This window comes from Vombatus ursinus, unplaced genomic scaffold (assembly GCF_900497805.2).
Source record: "Vombatus ursinus unplaced genomic scaffold, bare-nosed wombat genome assembly UNPS02009205.1, whole genome shotgun sequence".
In the NCBI taxonomy this organism is placed as follows: Eukaryota; Metazoa; Chordata; class Mammalia; order Diprotodontia; family Vombatidae; genus Vombatus; species Vombatus ursinus.
Genome location: NW_020948983.1, coordinates 10,859,566 through 10,886,074, shown reverse-complemented (window position 1 = coordinate 10,886,074; position 26,509 = coordinate 10,859,566). Strand labels below are relative to the sequence as shown.

At 41.2% G+C, this 26,509-nt stretch overlaps 1 protein-coding gene across 1 annotated transcript in view; it reads left to right on the top strand.

The window, feature by feature from the left end:
* Nucleotides 1–26,509, top strand: part of RBM20 (RNA binding motif protein 20) — a 236,296-nt gene that overhangs the window by 205,602 nt on the left and 4,185 nt on the right. The window contains exons 8-12 of the mRNA XM_027851849.1: nucleotides 4,578–4,657; nucleotides 7,470–8,136; nucleotides 15,110–15,199; nucleotides 16,398–17,061; nucleotides 19,352–19,486. Of these exons, the coding sequence (XP_027707650.1) occupies nucleotides 4,578–4,657; nucleotides 7,470–8,136; nucleotides 15,110–15,199; nucleotides 16,398–17,061; nucleotides 19,352–19,486 (1,636 nt within the window). The remainder of the gene's footprint in view (nucleotides 1–4,577; nucleotides 4,658–7,469; nucleotides 8,137–15,109; nucleotides 15,200–16,397; nucleotides 17,062–19,351; nucleotides 19,487–26,509) is intronic.

Below are 26,509 nucleotides of genomic sequence, written 5' to 3'. Positions count from 1 at the left end.
TCTAGCATGATCTGCAATCATTTCACCATCCCAACTATTCCCTTCTGGATATACTCCAGCTTGTCAACAGCCTAAAATTTGACTCCCAGAATCGAACGCAGAACTTCCTGTTTGGTGTGACCAAAGCAGGATACTGTGAAGGTGTCACCTTCCTCAATGGAACCTAAGGTAGCATTTGGTTTTTTCAGCAGAATGACTTGAGTAGTTATCGTCTCACTGTTATTTATCATAGTTTCATCCACCACAAATGAGTGGATCCCTACTTCAATTTTCTTCTTGCCCCCAACACAGTTTTTTAAGCCCCCTCTTGTTTTTCTTAGCAAATCGTTGCCAGTCTTGGTTGATTCTGAGTTCATTCTGAACTTTAAGGATCTCTCTGAGGACCATGCGCCTCTTTTGTATTTGTCCTCAACTTTCTGCCTATTGATGAGCTCCCTAAGAAGCCACATCAGTATCTTTTCTCTCCCTTTTCTTCAGAATTTCTTGATAAGTAGCAATCTCTCTTGAGTTGACTTGCCTTGTATTTTAAGCCATTGTTGCTGTTCAGTCATTTTCAGTTATGTCAGACTCTTTTTGACTCCCATTTGGAGTTTTCTTGGCAAAGATACTGGAGTGATTTGCCATTTCCTTCTCCAGCTCATTTTACAGATGGGGAAACTGAGAAAAACGGAAGTAAGAGACTTGCCCAGAGTCACACACCTATCAAGTGTTTTTGAAGCCAGATTTGAGCTCAAGAAGATGAGTTTTCCTAACTTCAGACCCAGTGCTCTGTCCACTGTGCCACCTCGTTGCCCCCTATTTTAAGCTACTGCATTCTATCTATTCTTTCTCTGAACTCCTTAAAATTCATTTTCCCAAATTCTAACATGCCTATATTTGGCTTTCCCTTTGTCTATTACAAATTCTAAGAGGAAGTGGGCGCTTGTCCCTAAAGATTTCATTATTTATACTTCAACAAAGTTACTATCTTATGTCAAGTCCAGAGTAGCAATTTCCCTGGTCATTTTCTTCTTTTTTTTAAGGATAAAATTGATAAGGCAAATTAAAAATTATCAGCTGCTCAGCTTTTGGCAGAAAGTTAATCCCAACAGATGTACAGATAGTTTCAGTCCCACATTTTTTCTCTACCATGCCTTAGGACAGGTTGGGGAACCTGTGGCCTCCAGGCCACATTGGCCCTCTAGGTCCTCAAGTGTAGTCTTTTTCCTGAATCTTTTGAACTTTACAGAACAAACTTAGGTTTGGATTCAGTCAAAGGACTGCACTTGAGGACCTAGAGGGCCACATGTGTCCTGGAGGCCAGTTCCCCACCCCTGCCATAGGACAACATTTGTTGTGAGTTTCCTGAGCTCCTCATCTAATTGTTCCTGTGATCCAGGTGGTGTGTAACATAATCTTTTATCCCATTCATTTATTTACCCCTACCACCTGACATTTATTTATTTAGTAGTTGTTGTTGTTGTAATTGTTTTAATTGAGACTGGATTTCCATAGGTCACCCAGGCTGGATGTCTGGAAACACTCTGACTGGATCCCAGTGCCGATTGGCAGGGAAGCTTTGGCCTGCTCCGTTTCTGACCTAGTCTTGTTTGTGCCTTTTAGGCAGCCTAGTAATCCTCAGCTCCCAGAGGCTCACCATAATTGTGCCAGACTTAGTGCAAACACGTAATGGGCTTTAGACCTATTGCAACTCAGAACTGCTGAGCTCAAATAATCCACCAGCCTCAGCCTCCCCATTAAGAGGGATTACAGGCATGCCCTATCATTTATTTACCTTTCAAAGCACTTTGACCTTCATCATCTCTTCAGATACTCATCATAACCCCAAAAGATAGGCAGAGAAAGTATTATTATCTTCTTTTACAGATGAGGAAACTGGAACTTGGAAAATTTCAGTGATCTGTACAGGGCCTCATGATTGGGAAGAGCACATCTGGGATCAGGTTTCCTGCTTTCAACTCCAGGTTTTTTTCTACTATATACTATCCTGCTTTTAAAAATATTAATTAAAACATTTCTACTGACAGCTCACCCCCAGGAAGGAGGAAGAAATTAATTGGGCATTTTATCTTATTCAGCTTTCATTAACCCAGGAAAGTAGCTATCAAGTCTGTTTTGTTTTTCGTTTTTTTTTTTTCACTCAACCTCACCCCAACATCATCATGGCTTTTGAGCTCAATGGTTGAGAAGTGTCCTGTATTTGAGTGCAGGACAAAAGGATTTTTTTTTTAATCCAAAAAAAACTTCTTCTAGCCTAGGAGGGTATCACCAAACATACTTCTTTGACCTTGGGGATTTAGGGAATCTTTCTCTGGGTAGTTGCTGGGCCTTCATTGCTTGAGATTTTCAGGCAGCCACTAGAGGATGCTGTAAACAGCAGAGAAAGACTAAAGACTTCCCTCTGTAAGGGAGGCCAGCCACATACTTAGAGACTTTCTCAGTGAAGAAGGGGAAGGGAATAAGTATTTACTAAGCGCCTACTCGGAACAGCAAAACGAAGTTGAGTTTAAGCTAAGGGAGAGATGGTACTGGTCCCTAATATGACTGAAGCCCGGAGACAATCCTAACTCATTCCCCCTTCTTGACCTCTTCAGCCTTTCTCTTCACCTTCTTCCTTCCTCCTTCTCCTCTGTTGTCTTTGGGTACTGACCCAGCTTCCAGCTCCCAACCTCTCCCCTGGGAGAGTAGAAAGAACTTATAGTAGCAAGTTGGAACTGACTCTGGGAAACAGCAAAAGTCCTGACAGTGTCAAATTGATTTCCTACTTTGGAGACTTTTTTAAACTTTTTTTTTTTTTGGCCTTTTAGCAATTAGTAGAAAAATCAAGGGCTTGAATATCAAGAGACCTGAGTTCTAGGTTCAGTCTAACCAGGTGTGTAACCTTGGCAAGTCACTTAAACTCTGTTTGCCTCAGTTTCCTGAACTGTAAAATGTGGATAATAATAGCACCTTCCTCACAGTGTTGTTGAAGGGATCAGATGAGATGTTTGTAAGAAATGCTTAGCACAGTACATGGCACATGGTAGGCACTACATGAAGCCTTATTCCCTTCCTTCTTACCCTTCCCTTCCTCATCCATTAACTGAGAGAGTTGAATTCGATAAAGACAGAGCCAGGGGGAGGGATGCAGGAGAGAAGGAAACGGGGAGACAAGTTGTGGAGGAGACTGGAGGGAAGAAAAGTTACATGAGGATAACAGCCAGAGTAGCCACAGGGGCTCTCCCTAAGAAGAGCTTAGCTGTCTAGCATAGGTCATTATCTCATGACCTCTCTTTCAGAAGAGCATGTACTTTTTAGAGATTTTTTTTAAGAAAATTGGTTTTATGCCTTTTGACTATTAGTGAAAAAAGCCAGAATTTGAATATCAAGAAATCTGAGTTCTAGGTTCAGTCTAGCTAGCTGTGTAACCTTAAGCAAGTCACTTCTATCTGTGTTCCATTTTCATCATCTATAACATAAATGATTAAATTAAATGGTCTCTGAAGTCTCTACTATAGCTAACATTCTGTAACTCACAGGGGGATAATATAAACATTATATTTCTAGATAGTAAATCCTAACATTCTTCCTTAGTTTTATTTTTAAAAATAAGTTTCATATTTCATTTTCCCAAACTTGACAAACTTCCATTAACATGAAAATTTCTATATACGATAAAGAGAAAAAGAGGATTGTATATGAAATCACAAAGTTCTGTTAAACATAGCTTGCCTTTTAAAACATAATGAATTCAGTTTGTTGGTTTCAAAGCACTCCTGCTTATGTGTCTCCCTCTGAACTTCCTACTGTTACATGCTTTTTAAAATTAAATTTTACTACTTAATTAACAGAAATCTATTTATTTAATGCTTCAATAACCCTCTTTTGTTTTCTTCTTATTCTTTTTTTGGGCATCACTACAATATCCTTCCCCTCATATCCCTCCTCCCCAATATAGACAAACAAACCTCTCTTGTGACAGATTGTAAACCAAATCAGCAAAAGAATCATGGTCGGTCGTTGGATTAACCAATGCAATTGATTTCTTAAATCTTTGAAAGTTGTTTTTCTTTACAGGGTTGTGGTCAGTGTATAAATTATTCTCCTGATTCTGCTTCTTTCCCTCTATATCAGTTCATACGAAGTCTTCTCATGTTTCTTGGAACCCATTCCTTTTGTGATTTGTTATAGAACAGTATTATTCCATTATGTTCAAATGACATAATTTGTTTAGCTGCTCCCTAATTGATGGGCACCACCTTATTTTCTGGTTCATTGCTACAACAAAAAAGTGCTGCTACAAGTAGTTTTGTGCACGAGGGTCCTTTCCTGTTAGCTTTAATCTCTTTGAGGGTGCAATAAGCACAATAGTGGCATTAGTGTTACTTCATTTTCCATCTTAGTAGATAATGTTAACATTAGCACTAATGTGTTCATTTATCAGTAGCATGCATTCCTTTTTGGCTTTGTTTCATTTCATTCTCCCTCTTGAGTACAGAGTATCTTCTTATAGTGGCATAAGAGAATGACCTCCTCCTATAGTCTATTGTTGTTGTGACTGATTTAAAGTTGATTTAAAAAAAATTTTTTTTGCCCAGAAACCTGGGAAGAATGTTGCAGCCATCATCCAGGACATTCACTCTCAGAGGGAGCGGGACTTGTTCCGGGAGGCAGACAGGTGAGGCATATCTGGCCAGGGGACCTGTGGAACAGAGTTGAGCCATGTGTAAAGCAAATTCTGAGCAGTCTAAAAAATTCACCCGTTTTACATCATAAGGGAAGTTGAGCCAGGCAATGAAAGCCCTGACCGTAAATCAAGTTGATTCCTTGTTTTTACCCTCTCACTCATCCCACATAAGAAAACTGCCTCATGGAAGGGATCCCTAAGGCATTTTTTATCATGGCTAGTCAGCCAGGGTTTTATAAATACTGTTCTGGGGCCTGGGCAGATTGTCCCTCCCATCTGTCCTCATGGCCTGCCTAGTCAAAGGTATTATCCAATTTGGAATTTGATGCCCTACCCTCTGTCACTTACCCCATCCCTCAAAACTGCTTAGTTCATGTGCCAAAAACTCCAACATCCATACTAGCTTATGTCCAAATGCGGATTGTACAATTTATTTTCAAGGGAAAAGTTAATCCATAAACAATACAAACAAGTCCAAGGACTATTAATGTAGGAATGTTATCTGAGTAATTCATTCCTCTACTGGTCAGTTCTACATTTTATTGAAAATAAGCTAATTCTAATAGATGGCTCTCCAAATACCTTCAGGGGTTGGGTTCAGGCCCTGGCCTTATGTCATTCAATCATCTAACTAAGACCCTGAAGATTATTTCAGGGCCTCTTCCCATGGATTCTTGTAGGAATCCACTGCAAAAACCAGCACAAGCAAGTTTTCTTCTCCCTAACTTTTTCCCTTACTGACAAGTTTTTAATTCCATGCCCTACCTCTGGCCAGTCATGAAGACTTTAGAACCAAGCCTTGTGTTATCCCACAGCCACAGCCACAGCCACTGATGATTAGAGTAGGATACACCCCATAAAGCAAAACAACCAATTTCCCATCACCCAGGGATAAATGCATCCCAGCATCAATTTCACCACTTAGGTTTCTCAATGGCAGCATGTTTATTATCACATCCACCTCAGGAGTTAACATTCTAGTTGTCTGATGAAAGGATTGTCACAAGCCCAGGACTACTCTTTGCATAAATTTAGCCTCTGGAAAATATGAAAGTTGGGGTCCTTCTTGTATGCAAAAATATTGGTGAGAAGAAATGGTAGGAAGGTGCCTCTTGTTAGCCTGACTCTTTGGAGCATATCTACTTTCATTTGAAGCTTCAGAAGCTTTTTTGTTTTGGTGGTTTCTACCTACTGTCTACTCTCAATTATTTATGCAAATGGACAGGAATGTAGATAATATAAGAGAGAGAGTCATCCACGAAACATCCATTCTGGGCTTTGGAACGAATTATTTTCCCCCCAACAGATTTAATCTTCCTAACTCTGTTTGATTTAAGCCAGTATGTCAAGCCAGGATTAAAACTTACCACAAATACAAGCATGCTATCGTATTTAAAGTAGCAGCAACAGCAGTGCGAGACCTGATGTAATGTGATTTGTTTGCCACGTTCAGAGTAATGTGGATGGTTACCTAATCTCTCTAGTGCTCCTAAATCTCAGGTTTTCTATTGGTTCAGCCAGGTGACCCTAGCAGTACATATGAGATCTGATGGCTATTAACAATGGTCTTTGTGACCCATAAACAACTCTATGGTTAGGAAAGGCAGGTCTTGGGTAGCTAGGATGGAGCTCTGGCCTTGGAGTCAGGAGGACCTGAGTTCAAATCCAGACTCAGACACTTGACACTTAACTAGCCGTGTGACCCTGGGCAAGTCCCTTAACCCTGATTGCCTCACAAAAAAAAAAAAAGAAGAAGAATAAAAGGTGGGTCTGCTTCTTCTAGATAATTCCCGGAATGGATAACCCTATCAAAGTGCTACAATATTAACGTGTCAAATGTATATCTTATTTAATCATCAAATATTTGTGTAGGACTATGTTAATACATGTTTATATGTGTGCTTTTCTGTTTCTGTGCATAATTATATATATATGCATTTGTGCATATTGACAAATGTATATCCCTGTGTACTTGTGTGGGGGCAATGTGGTATAGTGGGAAGTTCTGGACTTTCAGTCAGAAGAACGCAGGTTTATATCCCACCTTCTTCACTTATTAGCTGTATGGACATTGGCAATTCAGGTCACCTCTCTGGGCCGGCCTTTTCTCATCTGTAAAAATGAGGCAGTTGGAGCTGATTGCCTCTCTTTCTCTCTCTCTGTATGTATGTATACATATATATGTATATATGTGTGTGTATATATGCACACATATATACACACATACAAGCAGTATAAAAATATATAATTACATAAATAATATAAATAGATATATGTGGCTAAGGAACGAATAATAAATGAAATACGTAAATATAAATTATATGTGCACACACATATATACCTATTCCTATATACATGCATGTGTGCATATGTATATACACATATACACATACATGTTTGTATATGTTTGCATATATATACATACATATACATAAACACATATATTCCTTATATTCATAGATTTAGAGCTGGAAGAGATTGTAGAGCCAATTAATTCCAATTGCTTCATTTTACAGATGAGAAAAGTGAGACCCAGAGAGGTTAAGAGAATTGCCAAGGACCATATACCTAGTATACATACACATATGAATTGGTGTGTCTGACTACATGAGTGCATATATTTGATATGTTTGATAATATGTGTATTTTATGTTTAATACTATATGTATATTTATAAAATATATCCATGTATTTATCACTGTTTATGATTGTGTGTTTGCGTGAGCATATCTATGTGTGAATACGGATTTTGATACGTGTGTATATTTCTATACATACACTTCTTCCCTGTTCTCCTTCCCAGATATGGCCCTGAGAGACCCAGGTCTCGAAGTCCAGTGAGCCGCTCACTCTCCCCGAGGTCTCACACTACCAGCTTCACTTCCTGCAGCTCTTCCCACAGCCCTCTATGTCCTTCCCGTGCAGACTGGGGCAATGGTAGGGAATCCTGGGATCAGTCCCCCTATGCCAGGAGAGAGGATGAGAGGGATCTGACTCACTGGAGGGAAAATGGAGATGACAAGAGGGACAGGACAGACACTTGGGTTCATGATCGGAAACATTACCCACGGCAACTGGACAAAATTGACTTGGACAGCCGGATTGAAGGAATGAGGGGACACAGAGACAAATATATCCGGCCCACTTCCCCTAGCATACTCCACTCTTCATCTGGTTACAAAGGCCGAGAGGATGGCTATTACCGAAAAGATCCCAAGCTCAAACCTGATAGATATCTCAAGCAGCAACAGGACAGTCCTGCAAAGTCCAAAAAAAAAGAAGAGACTAGATTAAGAGAAAGACACACCCACTGTGAGAACTCAGGGAAGGAAGACATTTTGGAGCCCAAGGACAATAGGACTTCAGAGAATGCCAAGGCCAAACAGAGTGAGAAAAACAAAACCACAAAACCAGACGGAAGTCAAGAGGGAGAAACAGACACAGAAGAAAACAAAGCAGCAGAGATTGAGGTAATACATATTCCCACCTCCATTGCAGAGGAGGAGGGACAGGAGAACCTGGTCCCTAAAAGTGTTTTGATCTGGTGAGAAGAGTTTTTGGTAGGACATCAGAATCACTTGATGTAGAGTTTTTCTGCTGCCCTGTTTGTACAGGGTGGAGTTACAGTGAGGTGTGTGTGTGTGTGTATACCCACACATTCTGCCAAGTGAGATTAGATCTTCCATCCACACAGCCCTCCCTCCCACCAAAAGTGTTGACCAATCCTAGTTCTTCAGAGAAAGGAGGTAAAGGAAAGAAGCAGCCACCTCCCACAAAATTATTATTGTCCACCCTATGGCCTTGGTGTGTTTTCCTAGACACGGTTAATTGCCTGCTCTATTTTACTTCTCTTTTCAAAAGACGTGGCAATTATATATGGCCCCTTTCATCCAGCATTCTCAAAGGGCTGAGGTAGCACAGCTCCAGTTCACACAGTGAGTCAAGGGAAAGTCTTGAAGCTCCAAACTGTATAGACTAACCACTGACCTCTCCTGATGCCTAAAACCTGCTCAATATGTTTAGGTGTAGGAGTGAGTACAGAGGAGTTTTTACATAAGGAAGATGATTATTTTTTTTTCCCCTCTGAGTTGTATATTTACCCATTTTCCACACCTTAACCCCACATTAGATGCCATAAGATCATAGATCCATGGGCCTGGTAACCATTGAGACTTTGCACGCAGGTATAGCACCAAGAGAAGCGTCTCTATGGGACAGAAAATCAGGATGATCCCCCAGACCTCTCATTTTGAGGAGATCTCAGCACACAAGCACACCAGGCAGGAAGGTGGCTCCTACCACCTGGTACCGAAAAAGAACTGATTCTCACTCACGTGGATACAGTCATTCTCCAAAGCCAATGGGAATGTCCCTCTCTTCTGATACTCTTCCAATCCTACAACTATGCTATATTCTGCTTCTTGGTGACTGTCTCCTTCAGGATTGGTCAGAATCTGATTTCTCCTCCATACAAAAGTTGAGGAGCAGTATCCAGTACTGATTTGCCCTGGGCTCCGTACCTCTTTGCATTTATCATGCCCAGGCTGGGGCCCTGTCTTATAGTGGATGCTCAGCAAGGGCTAGTTAAGAAAAATACTTTTTAGTCAGCTTTCTTCATGCTTCCTCACTGATCCACGTCCTATCTCTAGGAAAGGAGTAACTGTATTTCTAAACCTTGCCTTCACCTACCCTTCCCATAACTTTTTGTGAGGGACACTTCTGGCCTGTGTTCATTGTGCCCATGCATATGGTCCATTTGCCAAGATAGGGGACTGGAGTCTTGGGAACTACTTCCCTCAACTAGAATAAGGCAGAGCTGAATCTGCCTTTTGTGGATAACAGCTGAAAACTACCTGGGCTTCAGAACTGAGCAGAGATTTGGCAGCAAGTGCTGTGAGAAAAATCCCCATTCCATCCCAGTATGGTCATTCACAAAGGAGAGAGCAGGTCAGCATTTTCTGGTCTCTTATTCCCTCTACGATTTTATTTTTTCCTGTGCCTCTGCCTCTTCCCTGCCCCTCACCCCTTCCATTTATCATTGATTTTCTTTCTTCAGGAAAGTATTATAGCTCTGACAGAAAGATGACCAGGGCCAATATGTCCTGCTTAGCAGCTTGTTTTTCATTAGGCTCACAGCTCCACCCCTTGCCACAAAAGGGCCCCTTAAGCATCTGGCCATGCCTCTAAGCACTGACTGATTAACCTTCTCAACCAAAGGTCCCCGACCCTTCATTCCTAGTAGAGTTAGGTATCTGAATTTCATATATGCCTTCCTTGCCTCCAAGTCAACAGGGATTATGAGATCATGCTCTCAGAGAAGGAGGTCATCTGGTCTGTCTTATCTTACAGATGAGAAAACAGAGGAGGTCCAGGAAGTTAACTAACTTTTCTAAGGTCACTCCACTTGTAAATGGAGGTAGATTTCAAATTGAGGTCTTCTGATTCCAAATTAAAGCGCTGTTTCTACTGGCGTGCTATGTCTTAAGGTGTGCCCTTGGTGTGGTCAGCAGCTCCTATTGAGTCTTTCTGAAAAACTTTTGACCCCTTTTCAATTTGCCTTTCCTAACTACTTATCATTCCTCTGGTTATTTGTGCTGGGCCTTGCATATTACCCTGAGGCTCAGATGAACCTCAGAAAATCACTAGAAACATCTGAAGGAGAAGAGGAAAAGCAGGATACTACTGTCAACTCTGCCACCATGATAGCCCCATCGTACTCTCCCCACGCTGAAAAAATTTGTAGTCCCTGCAAACTACTGACAGATCAAGCATTATATAACATCCATGGATCACATAATAAAGCTTCATACAAATTTCAGCAAGCATGAGAGTCATATGTAGTTGCATACTAAATTTTGTATATGTATGTGTGTATATATATATATATATGTACATATATATCAATTATGTAACCCCATTGTAAAGTACATTAGATCTTGTAATAGGGTTACAAACAATAGATTTTTATGGGTTCACTTAATTGATCTTTCCTGCATTTTGTTGCTTATGTGCCATCACATCCCAAATTATTTCAATGAGAAAAATTGGGAATTATTTTTAAAAGACTAAGCTGGATGCAAAAAAAATAGGTGAGCCAAGAAACATTTAAGCTACCTCAGTAACATCCACACCTTTATCTTCAGGCTCCACCCAGACCTCCAATAACTGGAAAGTCATTCGGTCATTCATACCTAACATATATCCTAGGCTCTTGATGCCTGAAACCTGCACAGTATGTCTAGGTGTAGGAGTGGGTATGGAGGAGTGGGTACAGAGGCTTTGCACACACGTATAGCACCAAGAGAAGCATCTCTAGGGGACAGAAAATCAGGATGATTCCCCAGACCTCTCATTTTGAGGAGACCTGCGTTGTTGTTGACACATCCCCAGAGCATAATTGATCAGTTAGTCTCCAGGTTCACACAGTGACGCAAAAGATCAAAAACTGCCCAGATTCTGTGTGACTCTGGGCAAGTCACTTAACCCCAATTGCCTCACCAAAAACAAACAAACAACTGCCCAGATGGACCTTCCCAAAAGTATTTTGCCATCTAGAAATAAGGCTCTGAACTACACATACTCAAATTTAAACTTAGAGATTTCTCAGTAATTTAATAATTTCTATTGCACGTGCTTTTATTCAGAGATTCACCTCACCCTCTGCCTCAGTTTTCTCACCTAGAAAAAAAAGGATAATAGTAGCACTTACCTCCCAGGGTTATTGTGAGAATAAAATATTTGTAAAGTACTTTGTAAAACATAAAACTCTACATAAATTCTAGATATTATTATTATTAAAATGCAGAATGTCTTATCCAGGATAGTAATAAACAGAGATGAGACTATTATCCCAGCTGGAGAATAATTCTATGTTCCACATCCAGATGAGTGCCTTTTGCCACCCTTGTTCTTTCCAAAATGTTTCAGTCTCTGTCCCTGAAAAAGACTTAAAACACTAAAAGGGAAATTTCTGTAGTCTCAAAACACTTCTAATCAAGTCCTTTGGCACATACAGGTACTAGTTACCATCAAATCATAGGTTCATACTATCATAGATGTAAGAGCAACAGCTATTGTCTTTAATCATCTTAGTTGCAACTTAGCTAAAACCTAACTAGCCATTTTGTTGTGCTTAGCATCTATCACAAGCTTCTCCTCATTCTGAATTTAATTTATACCACACATTTGTATATATCTTTATTTACTTGACCTTGCTTTAATCATCTATATGTGTCTATTTAAATCCAAAATGGTCAGCTTTGCAGTCTCATTGAGTAACAGTTTCCTTTTCCTCATTGGAATCATTTGTATTTGTCCTTGGAATTTCATTTTTAAGAGCATTCCATCATTCTTGAGTCAATGTCCCCGTAGCTCATGGGATTCTATCTCTCATGTCTCTGAATTTTTTAAAAAAATCTATTCTCCTAGATTCTAGGGCTACCAAGATTTCCCATATTTCCATATCATGAGCTTTAAAAGGTCATGACTACTTCTACACCAGATTCCCATTATTTTTATATCCATTAGTTCCTTGAAATTGATCACTATCAAATTCAGAATAACAATTCACCTCATTGCTTCTTCCACCTTTTAAAGAATGAAATTATCATCAAAGCAAGTCAAGAATTTAATTTATTAATTCCGATTTTTTCAAAAGAGCACACCAGTAGATGTCCAGATTGTTGAAGTTCCCTGACTGCCAGTTCTATTATCTGTTTCTAGAACTAATTTTTTTTCTTTTTGTCTTTACAATCTGGAAAATAGTGTCATCATAATATTGCTTCTATATCTCCTAAATGATCTTTATCCAAATGCTCTCCGCTATGCTTTTCCCTTTTGATTCATGGACTTCTTCATATGAGTAAATCTTCTGGATAGACAATCCTATTCCACTACTCCTTTTATCTAATTTTTCATTTTGGGTAAGGTATGCTCTTATATTGCTATATATCTGTGGGGGAAATTTTACTTTCTTGAACTGAGATCTGACTCACTTTATTATCCAAACTTTGTACATTTCTATATAGATATGTGAGGTCATCACCACCATTTCTCCTGGTAATTGTCTCCTGGTAATTACCAGGCCCTCCACTGATTCTTCCCCTATAATCTTCAGTTTAAAATCAAGTGTCAGGAATGTGAAGCAAAGACATCAGCAAAAACTATCCCTCAGAATACAAGTTGTACTTGGAAGTATCAGGGGGAGGATACTAGTCAGGTACTGGTGTTGAGGTTTAGGGGTGCTGGGACCCCAAAATCACAACACACAAGTCCTGCCCAAATGAATTCGACCCAAGCCACCTTTCAGCCAAAGACAAGGTTTATTAGAACATCCTTCATATTGGGCAAACTCTTAAGGAATCTAAGCATTTGTATTGCTAATGCAATCGGGCCAAATCTTAAGAATCTGAACAGTGGCTGGATTTTAAGAATCTGTGTACCTTAATGGAGACAAGATGGACCTTATATATAGAAAGACTGTGGGAAAGATCTAGGAGTGGCCAAGTAGTGGGGTGGGGGGGGGGGGCTAATAGAATGCCAAAGACCTGGACCACATGGCCAAGGGAGAATGTAGACTACATAGGATTAACAGTGGGAAGTGGCCAGGGGCCATATGGAGGTAAGACAATGGAGGGCTAGGCTAGATTAAGGGTAACAGAATTGGGAGATTGGGCATAAGAGATAACCAAAGGCCAGTTGATAGGAATACAGCCTCAGGTGAATGCCAGAGATTTGGCCATGTGGGAAAATGGGGCACGGTTTCCTTTTGGGGTCCAGATCCCATCCTCATCATTGGTTTAGTGTTCATGTCTCTGAATTTTTAAAAAAATCTATGCTCCTAGATTCTAAGGTAAGCATCAGGCTACCAAGATTTCCCCTATTTCCATATCATGAGCTTTAAAGGCCATGACTACTTCTACACCAGATTCCCATTATTTTTCCGAAGCCTAATTTGTGTGCCAGATGGAGCAGTTCAGGAAACTTAAAAAGATCTCCAGAATCTTTTATTCTGAACCCATCCTCACCTAAGAGTTCCTGGAGAAGTGTTACCCCTCAAGGAGTTGAAAAAATGATTTGTTAGCCAAAGTTTAGGCCTGGGAAGTTTCCCTTGGGATTTTGGGAAGCTATTTTGGAGACTTGTTTTTTGGGGATTCAGGCTGACCTCTTCTCTGGGCTTATATTTTTAATTAGATAGGCCAGAGATAGGTCACTGTTAAAAGAGAGGGGTAACAGTGAGAGAAGAAAGAGGGGAGAGGGTATGAATGGTACAGAGTAATTATCCTGGGCGTAGTTATTGGAAAGAGGATGTTTGGCCCATGGGGTATAGTTTGGGTGGCTGCCACTTTGTCACCCTGACTATGCCAAGAGATAGTTCTTAGAGTCAGGAAGTGTCAGGTCACCTGTATAATTCTAATTCACTAAACAACCCTGAACCTACTAAGGATACCTAAATATAGGCTAAGTGGGGGTGAGGAACCTGCAGCCTCAAGACTGTTAGAAAAATCTGAAACAAAAAAAAATTTACTACAGTGAGTGAATGAAGGAAAGCCTTTATTACACTTCTCACAAGAGAAGTGGGCACAACACACTTTAGTAGCATGTGGGAGCTAGTTCAGTGGTAGAATCAACTTTTAAACCATTAGTAAGATCCATACTCCACCTATCAGGGCTACTGTTGGTCTGGTTCATCAGAGTTACACCCTTCCTGGACAGCCCATTGCATGTTTGTCTAAGTTCTTCCTTGTCATGTTAGGTCATGCATCCCATGATCAAAAATGGCGGCTATCTCCACCCTTGGGATGTGTCAGTTATATTCAATAAGCTTATTAAGCAAGCGCAGTAAAGAAAAGCCTTTGCCCTGTTGAGATCCTGTCCTTGAACCAGACAGGTTGCAACTGGTTTGGCCTCCAGGGTTCTTTCTTAAGGAGCTAGTTGTTTGCTATACTTTCTGATTGGTTGAGGGACTATCCACAAGATTTTGGAATTTCTTATTCTGCTGTGGAAGCCTAACTACCCAAAATCTTTCTCACAGAGACCACGTATGGCCCTCTAGGTCCTCAAGTGTGGCCCTTTGACTGAATCCAAACTTCACCGAGCAAACCCCCTTAATAAAAGAACTTGTTCTGTAAAACTTGGACTCAGTCAAAAGGCCTCACCCAAGGATCTAGAAGGCCACATGTGGCCTCAAGGGAAGCCCAGGTTCCCCACCCCTAGGCTAGGGGTTCTTAACCTTTTATATGTTTGTGTCACAGATTCCTTCGGTGCTCCCATGAAACCTCTGTTCTCCCTTCTGAAAATAATGTTTTTAAATGAAAAAGGGTACCTTTTGTTATTGAAGACTTAACCTGAAGATGTTTTTTAGTTCATATTCACACTGCCCCTTTGTCCCTCCTGTGTCCATTGTTAACACTGTTTATTTTGTTTTATCTTTGTTCCTCTAAGCTTGGGAAAGAAGAACAGGAAGCTTTGGAAGAAAGTGATGAATTTATGAAAATAGAAGATTCTGATACAGCAAATGAAAGGAAAGAGAAGGTAACTCTCATCTGAGATACAATCAGTTTACCCATATCTGTACCAAATCCATATAGGATCTTGTGAAGGTGTTTTCCCCATTTGGAAGTATGGTACCCAGGCTAAGTAGCCATCCTCAGATATCCCATCTATTTCTCTCCAAATGAAATCTATTCATAGCCTACTTTCCCTTCAAACACACATGTACACACTTGTACACACATGCACACACATGCACGTATGCAACCTAGACTTTGAGAGATAGCTTTCTCTGGAAATCTTTGCTTCACACTCCTGACACTTGGTCATAGTTGTTGAGAAAATGAGTGCTAAAAATATACCATAAGGCTTAAGAAACCATCTTGCCAAAATAGAATTTCAAGTAACAGGACCCACAGGCCACAGAGAACCTAGATAATAACCCCACAAGTCCCCAGACATCATTTGTAATGCTGTGGATTATTTTATATAATTAGAGTGAAAAATCCAGTTACAGTTCCCCCACACACATACTCAGTCTGCTGCTTCTGAGGCACCAAGAAATGTCCTTGGAAACTGTCCAGTTTCATAACTTTCCAGTCATAAGTTGATGTCAGATGAGGAAGATATCAGTATCTGTGGCAGGAGAAAACTGATCTCCTGAGGCTGCTTTCCCACTCTTTGGGCTATCCTGGAACACTAAGAAAAGTGGTTTCAGTAGGTGTCCAAAGTGAGAAATATGCATGTACATTTTTGCCCACAAAGGCAGAAATATGCATGTACATTTTTGCAGGATCTTTTCTATTTGTGCCCAAATACCTATCAAAATGATGACCACTGTCACAAGAAAATAACTCAGACAAGTTGAAGGGTTTTACAAAATCTGTTTATATTTTAATAGGTAATTACAATGTGTTACTTTAAATGGAATAGTTGAAGTGTTTCTGACTTTTTCCAATTTGGTGGCATTTAGGGGTTCAGAGTATAGCCAACTGACTTCTAAAGACACCAAGGGAAACACAACACTCTTTAAGCAATGCATGGCCTGCAGTGTGGAGCTTGAGAGGTTTAGTGCTACTAAATTACCAAGTAATTCTTTCCAGTTCAAATTAGAAGAACACTCGGTCACTGTGCTTAGAGCATTCTCTGTGGGCATGGTTAGAGCACTCCGGCCTGTCTCTCGACTGCTAAGGTCAGTTCGTAAGCCATCTTCTGATCAACATTCAACTTTTTTATACAGGAACAAGATTGGGAAAGTGGAAGTGAGGTGGAGGGGGAGAGCTGGTACCCTACCAACATGGAAGAACTTGTTACAGTGGACGAGGTGGGGGAAGAGGAAGACTTTATCATGGAGCCAGACATCACAGAACTGGAGGAGATTGTGCCAGTTGGGCAGAAGGACAAAACCTGCCCTGAAATATTTCCCTGTGGGATGACCCCTTTAGACCTGAACACTGATCATGGGGAATTAGCCAAGGAGGCAGGTGAATCTGCGGCTGGCGGAGCTGCTGAAATCAGATTCGAGTCGGACAGAGAAAGTGCTGCCTCCAGGAGCCATTCTGATGAAATAGGGCTTGAAAGGCAGACGGGCGTAAATCTAGACACTGAGAAGAAGCCAGCTGAGCCTGAGGACGACAGCTTTCCTAAAGATCCAAATCGCTACAAGAAGGAAGGAAAGGGAGCTGAAAACTCAGATGTTAACCCAGTCCCCACATCCCAAAAAATGTCTTCCCAAGAGCCAGCAGAGGAAGGGGGTACACAGTCTGGTCTTTTCCTAGATGATTATAAACTGATGGGATCCCCTAAAAATGGGACACAGGAAAGCGGCAAACCAGAGGAGAAGCCCAGCTCCCCCACACAGACCAGCAACCAAAGCCAGGCTTGCCAAGAAATGTTGACTGAGGGTAACTACTAACTTTTTGTCATGTGCTGCGGCACTCAGTCATGGACTTTCTAACTAGAGGACTGTAACACAGGAGTTTTGCAGGCTGCTATTAACATTGCTAATAATATTGCTAATAACCATTGACTGCCTTATAAGTAATTCGGTAATAGAAGAAAGCTTCCATAAGCCAAGTAAAACTTTTAAAGGCTTTGAGACAAATAGTGTAAAGGAGATAGGATAGGAGGCAATGAGTTTTCTAGGAGGCATAATCAGACAGGTTGGTCTCCTTTGAGTTCACATGAGCCCAGATGAACTGCTGCTAAAATTAGTTTAGATTATCAGTGAAAACAGCAACAGTTCCTGCAGATCAGCTAACAGCCTAGCCTCTCTTGTGTCTGCATGGCACAAGTCCACATGGGCAATCCTGGGGCAGCTATTTCTGTACTGCACAGGGGACTTAAGGAAGGAGAGGTGGAAGAAGAGTATGGGGCAGGGGAAGCAGTGCTCACTGTGAAGTATTTTTTGATTCGTTTTCTCCCTCTTGTTGCCACCCCAGAACGATAACCCACCAGGGTTTGGGAGTGGGTCAGGCCTTGTTCTGTGATCTCCCACACCTGTCCACTATGGCCTAGTGGGGAGAGCACTTGGAGTAGGCAGACCTGGCTTTGAGTCCCATATCTGCTGTCTAATAAATCATTTAAGTTTTCTAGCTTTCAGTTTCCTTGTCTCTAAGGTGAGGTAGGTGGATTAGCTGGTCTCACTAGTCCTTCCCTAGAAGCTCTGATATTCTGTGATTCTTTGATTCAGTAGAGGGAGGCAGTGTGATGCAGTGACTTAGAGTCACAGGCTCTGAGTTTCAATTCTGGTACTGTCACTTCCTACGTTTGTGGTGGGATAAATCACTTACCCTCCCATTTCTGTCACCTAGTAAATCATTTAAGCTTTCTAGGCTTCAGTTTCCGCACCTGTCAAATGAGATAGCATCTGAGGCCCCTTCCGAATTCAAATCCAACCTCAAAACACTTACGAGCTGTGGGACCCTGGGCAAATCACTTAAACCTCTATTTGCCTCAATTTCCTCATCATTAAGATGGGGATAACGATAGCACCTACCTTTCAGGGTTGTCCTAAGGATCAAATGAGATAATATTGGCAAAATGCTTTGCACAGTGCCTTACACATATAAATGTTAGCTATTTATTATTATTATTCCAACTCAAAATTAGCGATGCATGGTCTATGAGGTGATGGATGCAGTATGACTGTGCGGGACCCTATGATGTCATAAAGTTTGTTTTAAAATAGATTGAGCTTCATTTTACCTGCAATGCAAAGTTGTAAGCATCAGGATAGACTAAATGAAAACCAGAAGCCAAAAAGGGGAGAGAGAATATTCCTTAAAAAAATTTATAGTGATTCTAGCTAAAGATGCATTGTAAAGCAGCCAGTTAGCATCCCAAAGACTAATGTGAGGCTTTAGTGTATGAAGGAAGACTGTCGTAATAGAACCAGGTGGTAAAAATCCTTCTAATCCATCACTCGCTACTTCTATTCTGCCTGGTGGAATAAGAGAGCCAGATCAGAGTATGGCATTCCAGGTACTCTGAAAGTCATTCCAACCATTCTCAGGGTGAACTGGGCAGTTTCTACCTGTTCTTTTGAATCCTGTGGAGAGCACTACTGAGTGACCTTCCTGTTGCCTCAGAAAACCTGTGATATGGCCTTGAATAAGGGAGGGGCAGGCTTTCTGAAATGCCTTCCTTTGCCTGGGCCATCTTTTACTCTGTCGGCATAGGCCTGAACATGTCTTTGTCATGATTGGCTCGTTATCTTATATAGCATTTAGAGTTCATCTTTAGAAATAATGCTTGACAGGTTTGGGGCAAGAATGTCATTGCCCTTCTTGCCATGGTTAAATGTGGGGACATTTACCTTTTCATTTACCCTCTTCATTGCTTGCAAAGAGATGGATCATGCTGAATTATGCTATGGGTGTGTTGACTCTCCCATTTGATATCAGTAGACTGCTCCAGCCAGAGCTTTAAACAGCCTCTCTCCTTGTTAAACAGAATGAAAAGATATGCCAAGATTGCAATATGCATGCTGTTGTTTTGACATGGGGGGAGGGGGGATGATCTTAATTAAGGTACTTTGGTTCTAAATTGCAATCATTTGGCAGGTTCCATGTGATGAAGCAGCCCAGGTGACCATTGGTCAGTCACCGAATGTACAGGGTATAGATAAATCGCAGGGATTTTTCATGGCATGATGTGTTTTGTGAATTACCTATATTCACTTATATTTTCCAGAAAACTCCAGATTGACAGAAGTCCCATCCCTGGAGATGAGCTCATTGGCCTATAGTGAGATGGAGACAAAACAGCCTCATCCGTTGCCTTCCTGGGAACCAGAAGATGTGTTCAGTGAACTTAGCATTCCTCTTGGTAGGTTGCATACGGGGCTTCTGCTTCGTAGGTGATGGTGTGAGCTGGAAGTTCCGGGCTAACATCTAAGGGCACCTTGAGCAATTCTTTGTGTCTTTGGCAACAACCTGGGTTTATCAGGTGACATTTAGCATTGCTTGTGTTTTTCATCTCCTGATGATGGAGGAGATACTTCATGGGAACAAGATGTTAGAACCTAAGGACTCCTGTGAGCCAGGGCTAACAGGTCTCTCTTTTTAGAGGTCAGTGCTTTCATTCCTAAGGAAACCAAGGGAGTGAATTTAGATCTTATGCAGGCTGGAGAGAGGGGATCTTGAACTTCAGCAAAGAAAGTAGGACACAGACTCCTAACTGATATTTCCCATATGCAAATAGAGAAGCCTGAGGGAACAATCTCTCCAGAAGGAGATAGCCTGGTATAGTGGAAGGAACTTGGATTATGTATGAGTCAGGAGACCTAGGTCCTAATCCTGTCTCCTACTGCTCCTTTGTACTAACTCTGTAGAAAGTCACCTCCTTCTCTAGGTCTCAGTCTCCTCATCTCTAAAACAAGGAGCCTGGAGTAGATTATCTCTAGTGTCCTTTTAAGACCTAAAATCTAGTAACATATAAATAATGTTGCTGATATCATTTCAGGCAGAAATAGGAAAAATATCACAAAAAGCATTTTTAAAAAGTCCATGCAATAAATACAGATAATACAGTCATTCCCTCTGGAATGGTGACAGCTTGGTCAAGATGAGTTGCCTGGCTAACATGGCAGGATTCCTACTTTTCATTGATTTAAAAAATGCGTTGCTCTTGTTTTTTTCTTCCCTCAATCATGCCATTTTGATTGTGTTGGGTTCGGTGAAAGAATTATCTTCTGTTTCTTACTCACTTTGAAGAGGTCAGTTTGCTACCAGCCAATGGAAAGAGGATTTGGCATTAAAGGACTTCAGTTTGAAGCCTAGTTTCATACCATGTGAAAATCATTTGTCTTCTCTAGGCCTTAGTTTCCTCATATGTAAAATAAGAAGTTTGGGCAAGGGTGGGGAACCTGTAGCCTCTAGGCCACATGTGGACCTCTAGGTCCTCAACTGCAGCCCTTTGACTGAATCCAAACTTCACAAAACAAATCCATTAATAAAAGGGATTTGTTCTATAAAACTTTTAGTCAGTGAAGAGGCCCCACCCAAGGACCTAGACACATCTACAGGCTCCCCACCCCGGACTAGATGATCTCTAAGATTCCTTCCAGCCATAAGTCCTATGATCTATAAGGCAAAACAAAAACAAACAAAAAAAGAATACCATTCTGAACTCAGAGTATTTCAAGATGGTAGCCTCTACCCCTAGTTCTGAACAGTGGAGCTTCTCCCTGTGGATGTCAGATTTTGGGAGAGGGTGGAAGGATTCCAGAGAATTCATTTATTCAACAATATCTATTGAACATAATATTGTGCTAAGCACTAGGGGGAAGAGGGGTGGGAATATCATCACCAAGTGGATCACATGGTCTTTGATGGAGCTTGGGAAGTCTAGTTAGGAAGAAAAAACATAAATACATGAAAAGTTAGGAAGTAATACCACTGGTTACCTGTGTGTAGCTTGTACTTTTGAAAGCACTTTCTCATCCATTATTTGATAGTTACCTTGATAGAGGACGATATTCAGGCTCAGAAAAAGTGAAATGACTTACCCAGGGTCACACAGCAAATGAAGATTCCTAAAAGTTAATACACTATTCTTTTCACTTAATTCTACCAGCCTGCCACCTCTGTTTCTTCACAGGCAGAGAGAACAATAAGAGTCTTGTGGGAGGTGGGATTAAAAGTCAAGTGTTCCTTGTGGTTTCAGAGAAATACAACAGCAGCCTGTGGTCTGGCCTGGGTCCCCAGTAAAGTAGAGGAAAGCAGAAACATTGGGGACTAGTAAAAGGGCCCAACATAGGGGAAGGCTCCACCATTTTACTGGTCATCCTTGTTCTGGTTGAGGCATGCCAGCAGGAACTGTCACAGTCTGGCACTTCCTAACCGGCAGAAGCTCAATCCCCAAATGCTTATACTCTCAATTCAGTGGCAGGTTTATTACTACGACTAACATATAATTACCTTCATTCAAGAGCTGTTATTGGACAGCAAATGCAGTTTTAATTATTGCAGTTAATAGAGACTGAAAATGGAAGCAAGAGTAGCCCCATATATGCTTCTCCATACCTTATATAACTGGCTCTTATTATGATAATGCTCTTGTACATTGCTAACTTAGCTTCTTTATAGACATTTCCAATGCGTCACAAAGCAATCATGTTTACATCTATAATGCCTCCAGTCAACTCTCAATTATGCAGAGGGTGAATTATGTATAGTTAGACTATTCTCCACACCCCATGCTTCTTTCCTTTCCCTCAGCTTCCTTCTCAGGGTCATCTCATCACTCAGTACTGCTGGCACAGGTGGGCAGGGCGAGAGAAATAAGCTATCCAACTCACATTACACCATTAGGAACCTTGGCCCTGGTGAAAGGGTGGGTGTGGAAGGAGACAAGGACTGATTCCTGTCAGTGTTAGTGGGGAGAGTTCCATAGACTGAAGTTATCTGTGAATTATCTCCATACATCAAAAATTGACTCTATTGCTTGGGTGCTACAAATCAACAAATGTTTTCTGAGTACCATTTTTTGGTAAGACTCAGTCATGGGGGCTCTGAGAGACATAAAATGACAAATAAGACATAGTACCTAATCCTGGGCAGATAGGAAGGAAGGAAGGAATAAAGGAAGGAAGGAAGAAAGAAAGAAAGAAAGAAAGAAAGAAAGAAAGAAAGCTAGTTGTTAAGCAGATACTATGATATGTGCCAAGCATTGTGCTAAGTGCTAGGAATGTAAATATAAAAGAGACAGTCCTTCCCTTCATGGAACATGAGTTTGAACGGGTAAGCCAATACATTCTGGGGAGTGGTGGCCAAGGAAGGAAATTTTGTTTAAGGAAGTCACAAGGGCTGTTAATGGAGCCAGAAGGGCATGCCTGAGGGCATGCCCTTTCCAGAAATAATGTCAGTGTTGTTTTGATTACTGTTCCCAGGTAGAAAAGGGGGTGAGTGTGCATGTCTTGTGGCATAATAGGAAGATGACAGTAAAGGTTGGTTAGGTAAGTGGGGCCAGGTAGATATGCTGAGGTCTAAACAATCTGGATGATGTGACCTGGGGCAGGACCTGGAAGTCTTCCTGGGAGGGTGCAGAGGTTTAACTAACAATAGAAGTCAATATGCTAAGTGCTCAATGAGCAGTAAATGCTGTAGGAATTCCTAAGGGTGAGCTCCAGGTGTGTTTAGTTGGCCAGGAAGGCTTGCTGGAGCAAGAAACTTGGAGCTGAGCCTTAGCATAGGACTCAGATAAGCCCAGAGGAGGAGCAGGAGCACTGGGGCAGGGGAAATGGTTTTAGTGTAGACTAGGAGGCTGGAGTGAATATAACAATGGTGGTAATAATAATAATAATAATAATATAGTGCTTTGTAGCTACACATCACTTTACTTACATTATCTCATTTGACCTTCACAACCCCAGAAAGGAGGCAGAGCAGGTTTATTTATAATGAGTAGTTTCAGATGTAAATGGAAAGTAGTGGAGAACCAGGGGCTTTGGTATTGTGTCCTCTGTGTGACTTTGGGCAGGTAGATTCACCCTTTAGAGCAGGAGTGGGGAACCTGCAGCCTCAAGACCCACTTTAGAGCGTCATAATCGTCTGCAAAACAAAAATAATAATCCTTGCACCAACTACCTCATGGGACTGTTGTGAGGAAAACCATCAAGTGAAGGTAGTTATTATTTGTGACTTGTCCAAAGTCTCATGGCAAGCAAATAATGGAGGCAGGACTTTGGTCAATAATTCATCAACAAGCATTTATTAAATGTCTACTTTGTGGCAGGCCCTGGACTAGGCACAAGGGATACAAATATATAAATAAAAAGCGCTCACATTTGATAGGAGGCAAGAATACTTACACATCTAACTATGTATGTAATAAATGCAAGGTAATTTTGCTGGGTAGCCAAACTAGCAGCTGGCCACATGTAGGAGATGGCGTTTGAATTGAGGTTTGAAAGAAACAAGGGATTCTGGAGTTTGCATTTAATCTTCAAGGTCACTTTGGAAGCTTCGGGGATGAGAGATTAGAGAGAGGAGAAATCCAGACCTTTTTCAACAGTAGCAGAGTGCTTCTCACTGAGGCCGCAGGAGCCAAGTGCAGTTGGGACAGATTATGTATGTAGGAAAGGAGTAGAAGATCTTCAAATGCACGTTCTATCAGAAAGACCTGAGGCTTCTTTTGGGGTGCCACCCAGCTGTGGCCCAGAGATGAGAGGGGCGGGAAAGAAAGGGATGAGTGAGTGTCTGAGGGTATGCTTCTGAATGCCTGCTTCTCCTGTCTCTTAGAGGATGATGATAATGAACCCAAAAATAATAATGAACAAGAAAATAAATGCTTGGTGAATGGAGCTGGGTGTGTGTCTGGCTATATGCTGCTGCCTAATAGAAATGATTTTAGATTGTTTGCTGTATTTTGTACTAGCCCTCCTTTTGTTTAGATGAGATGTGATTGGGTATGTGATGATAGATTCATCACATCTTATCTCCCTGGCCTCTCTCCCCTGTGGGACCCAACTGGGTGGTGCCACAAATGAAGCTTCAGGTCTTTCCAATAGAATGTGCTTTTAAAGATCTCCCGCTCCTTTCCCACATACACCATCTATCCCAACCAGACTTTGGAGGAAGAGCTCAGTACAACCTTGCTTAGAATAATGAACAAATATCTCAAATTTAGCACTGTCACTTGCCACCTACCTAGGGGGTAAAGCTGAACCTGGGGCTGCACAAACCTATGCATCACTGCTTCCTAAACCCCTCCATTTCCTGTGGCTTATGTAGTTGGGGGTGGCAAGGGCTGTGGGAGAGAGATGAGAGAGACAGACAGAGATAGAGACAGAGACAGACAAACAGAGACAGACAAACAGAAAGAGACAGAAACAGAGGGACAAAGAATAAGAGAAAAAATCAGTCTATTTTGGATTAAAGTGTACAAGTGCATGATTTCTCAGTTGACTTACCTGAGGGGGAGATGAGAGAAAGGTATTTCTACCCTTAGGAAGAGCATTAGCAGTACTTCTTACAGCTGTCTGTGTCGAGGCCACAGTCACAGTAGGAAATGTCAGGAACAATCAATTCAGCTGACTAGTTCCCAGGCTCCTCCACGAGTTAAGAATCAGTCACCAATCCAAAATGCAGTCAAAGATAACACCAAGATTTACCACATAGGTGACTGAGTGAATGCTAGTGAAACGGTCAGAGATAGGGGAGTCAGAGGAGGACATGATTTAGAGAAGACAATAAATTCTTTTCGGACATAACTGATTTTGAAATGGCCCCAGCATATCTGGATATAAACCCTGGTGGGGAGGACAGTTAAAATGCAGGCTTGATATTGGGGATGGAGATATAGATTCTTACCCATTAAGCCATGAGTATAGCTGAGATTGCCAAGGAAGAAAAGTGCAGAGCCAGCAGAGAAGGTGAAGATAGGATTTTAAGGAATATGTCACCTTAGGCCATCAGGAATTTAAAAAGGACCCAGCAAAAAGCTAGAGAGGAGTGGGCATAGAGATAGCAGTAATAGCTAACATTTGAATAACAGTTGTGATCTGCAAGTAGCTTTCACATGTCTTATCTGATCCTTACAACAATCTTGTGAGGTAGTTGCCATTATTATTACCTCCATTTTACAAATAGGTGAGGCTGAGTTAAGTGATTTGCCCACAATCACACAGCTAGTGTCTGAGGCAAGGTTTGAACACAGGTTTTCCTGACTCCAACCACAGCGCTATATCCACTGTGCCCCCTCTGCACTGTGGAGGAATCACAAAGGACAAAGACATATCTTTTACTCTCTAGTGTTTTCCATCTCCTATCTGACTCCAAAGGGCAAATGCTATTTTTGAACTGGAAAAAAAATTAACTTGCTAATTGCAAGCCTGGAATTCTTATCTATTTCAGGGGGTGCTGAGATATACTGAAAATCCTTCCTGCTTGGGTGAGCAGGAGAACAGTCATTTCAAGCCCTCTATAACTTGTGCACTGTGTACAGCTGTTTAGCAGCTGGCTTAGAGCCATTTCAATTTTGGATAACTTCCTTTCTGGTGCCAAGAGACTCCAGAAGCTATGTCCTATGGATGATCTTCTTGCCACCCATACTCATTTTCTACTGTGTATAGTCATGGAGAATGATGTGTCTCGGGTCCTGAAGATGAAAGTGTTGGAGATGATAGGGATGAAAAACAGGTGTCCTCTGATGGCTGGAGAGGTCTCTTTCCTGAAATAGGAATAGCCACAGCCATGAAGGGAGATCTAGGGAGTTTACCAACTCTTATATTTGTATACTACTTTATAATTTTTTAGTCTCTCTCATATATGTACTAGAACCCAATTCTCCTGACTCTGAGCCCAAGGCTCTTTTTACCATTTCCTAATAATAGTGTTTATTATGGCAGGATGTATAGAGAGTTTAATTTACTGGTTGTGTGACCTTGGACAAGTCTCTTAAATTTTCTCAGACTCAGGTAGATAGAGTACTAGACCTGGAGTCAGGAAGACCTGAGTTTACATCCTGTCATAGACAGACTTACTAGCTGTAAGACCTTGGGTGGATCGCTTGACCCATGTCTGCCTTGGTTTCCTAATTTATAAAGTGGGAATCACAATAGCATTTGCTTCCCAGGATTGTTGTGAGGATAAATGTATAATATAAGTGTATACTGTAAGTGAAAATATATAATATTACAAATATATATTTCCAGTGTGTTTTGCTAATCTTTAAAGCTCTGTATAAATGCTAGCTATTATTATTAGGCAAACTCTGGACTTGCAATCTAGTGTTCATTCCCCCCATCCACTGCTTTCACAATTTCACATTCACTGAGCACCTACTATGTGCAGGGTATATAGGTGTTAACAGGGAATAAATGTGACTCAGTCTTTCCCTCAGTGAGAC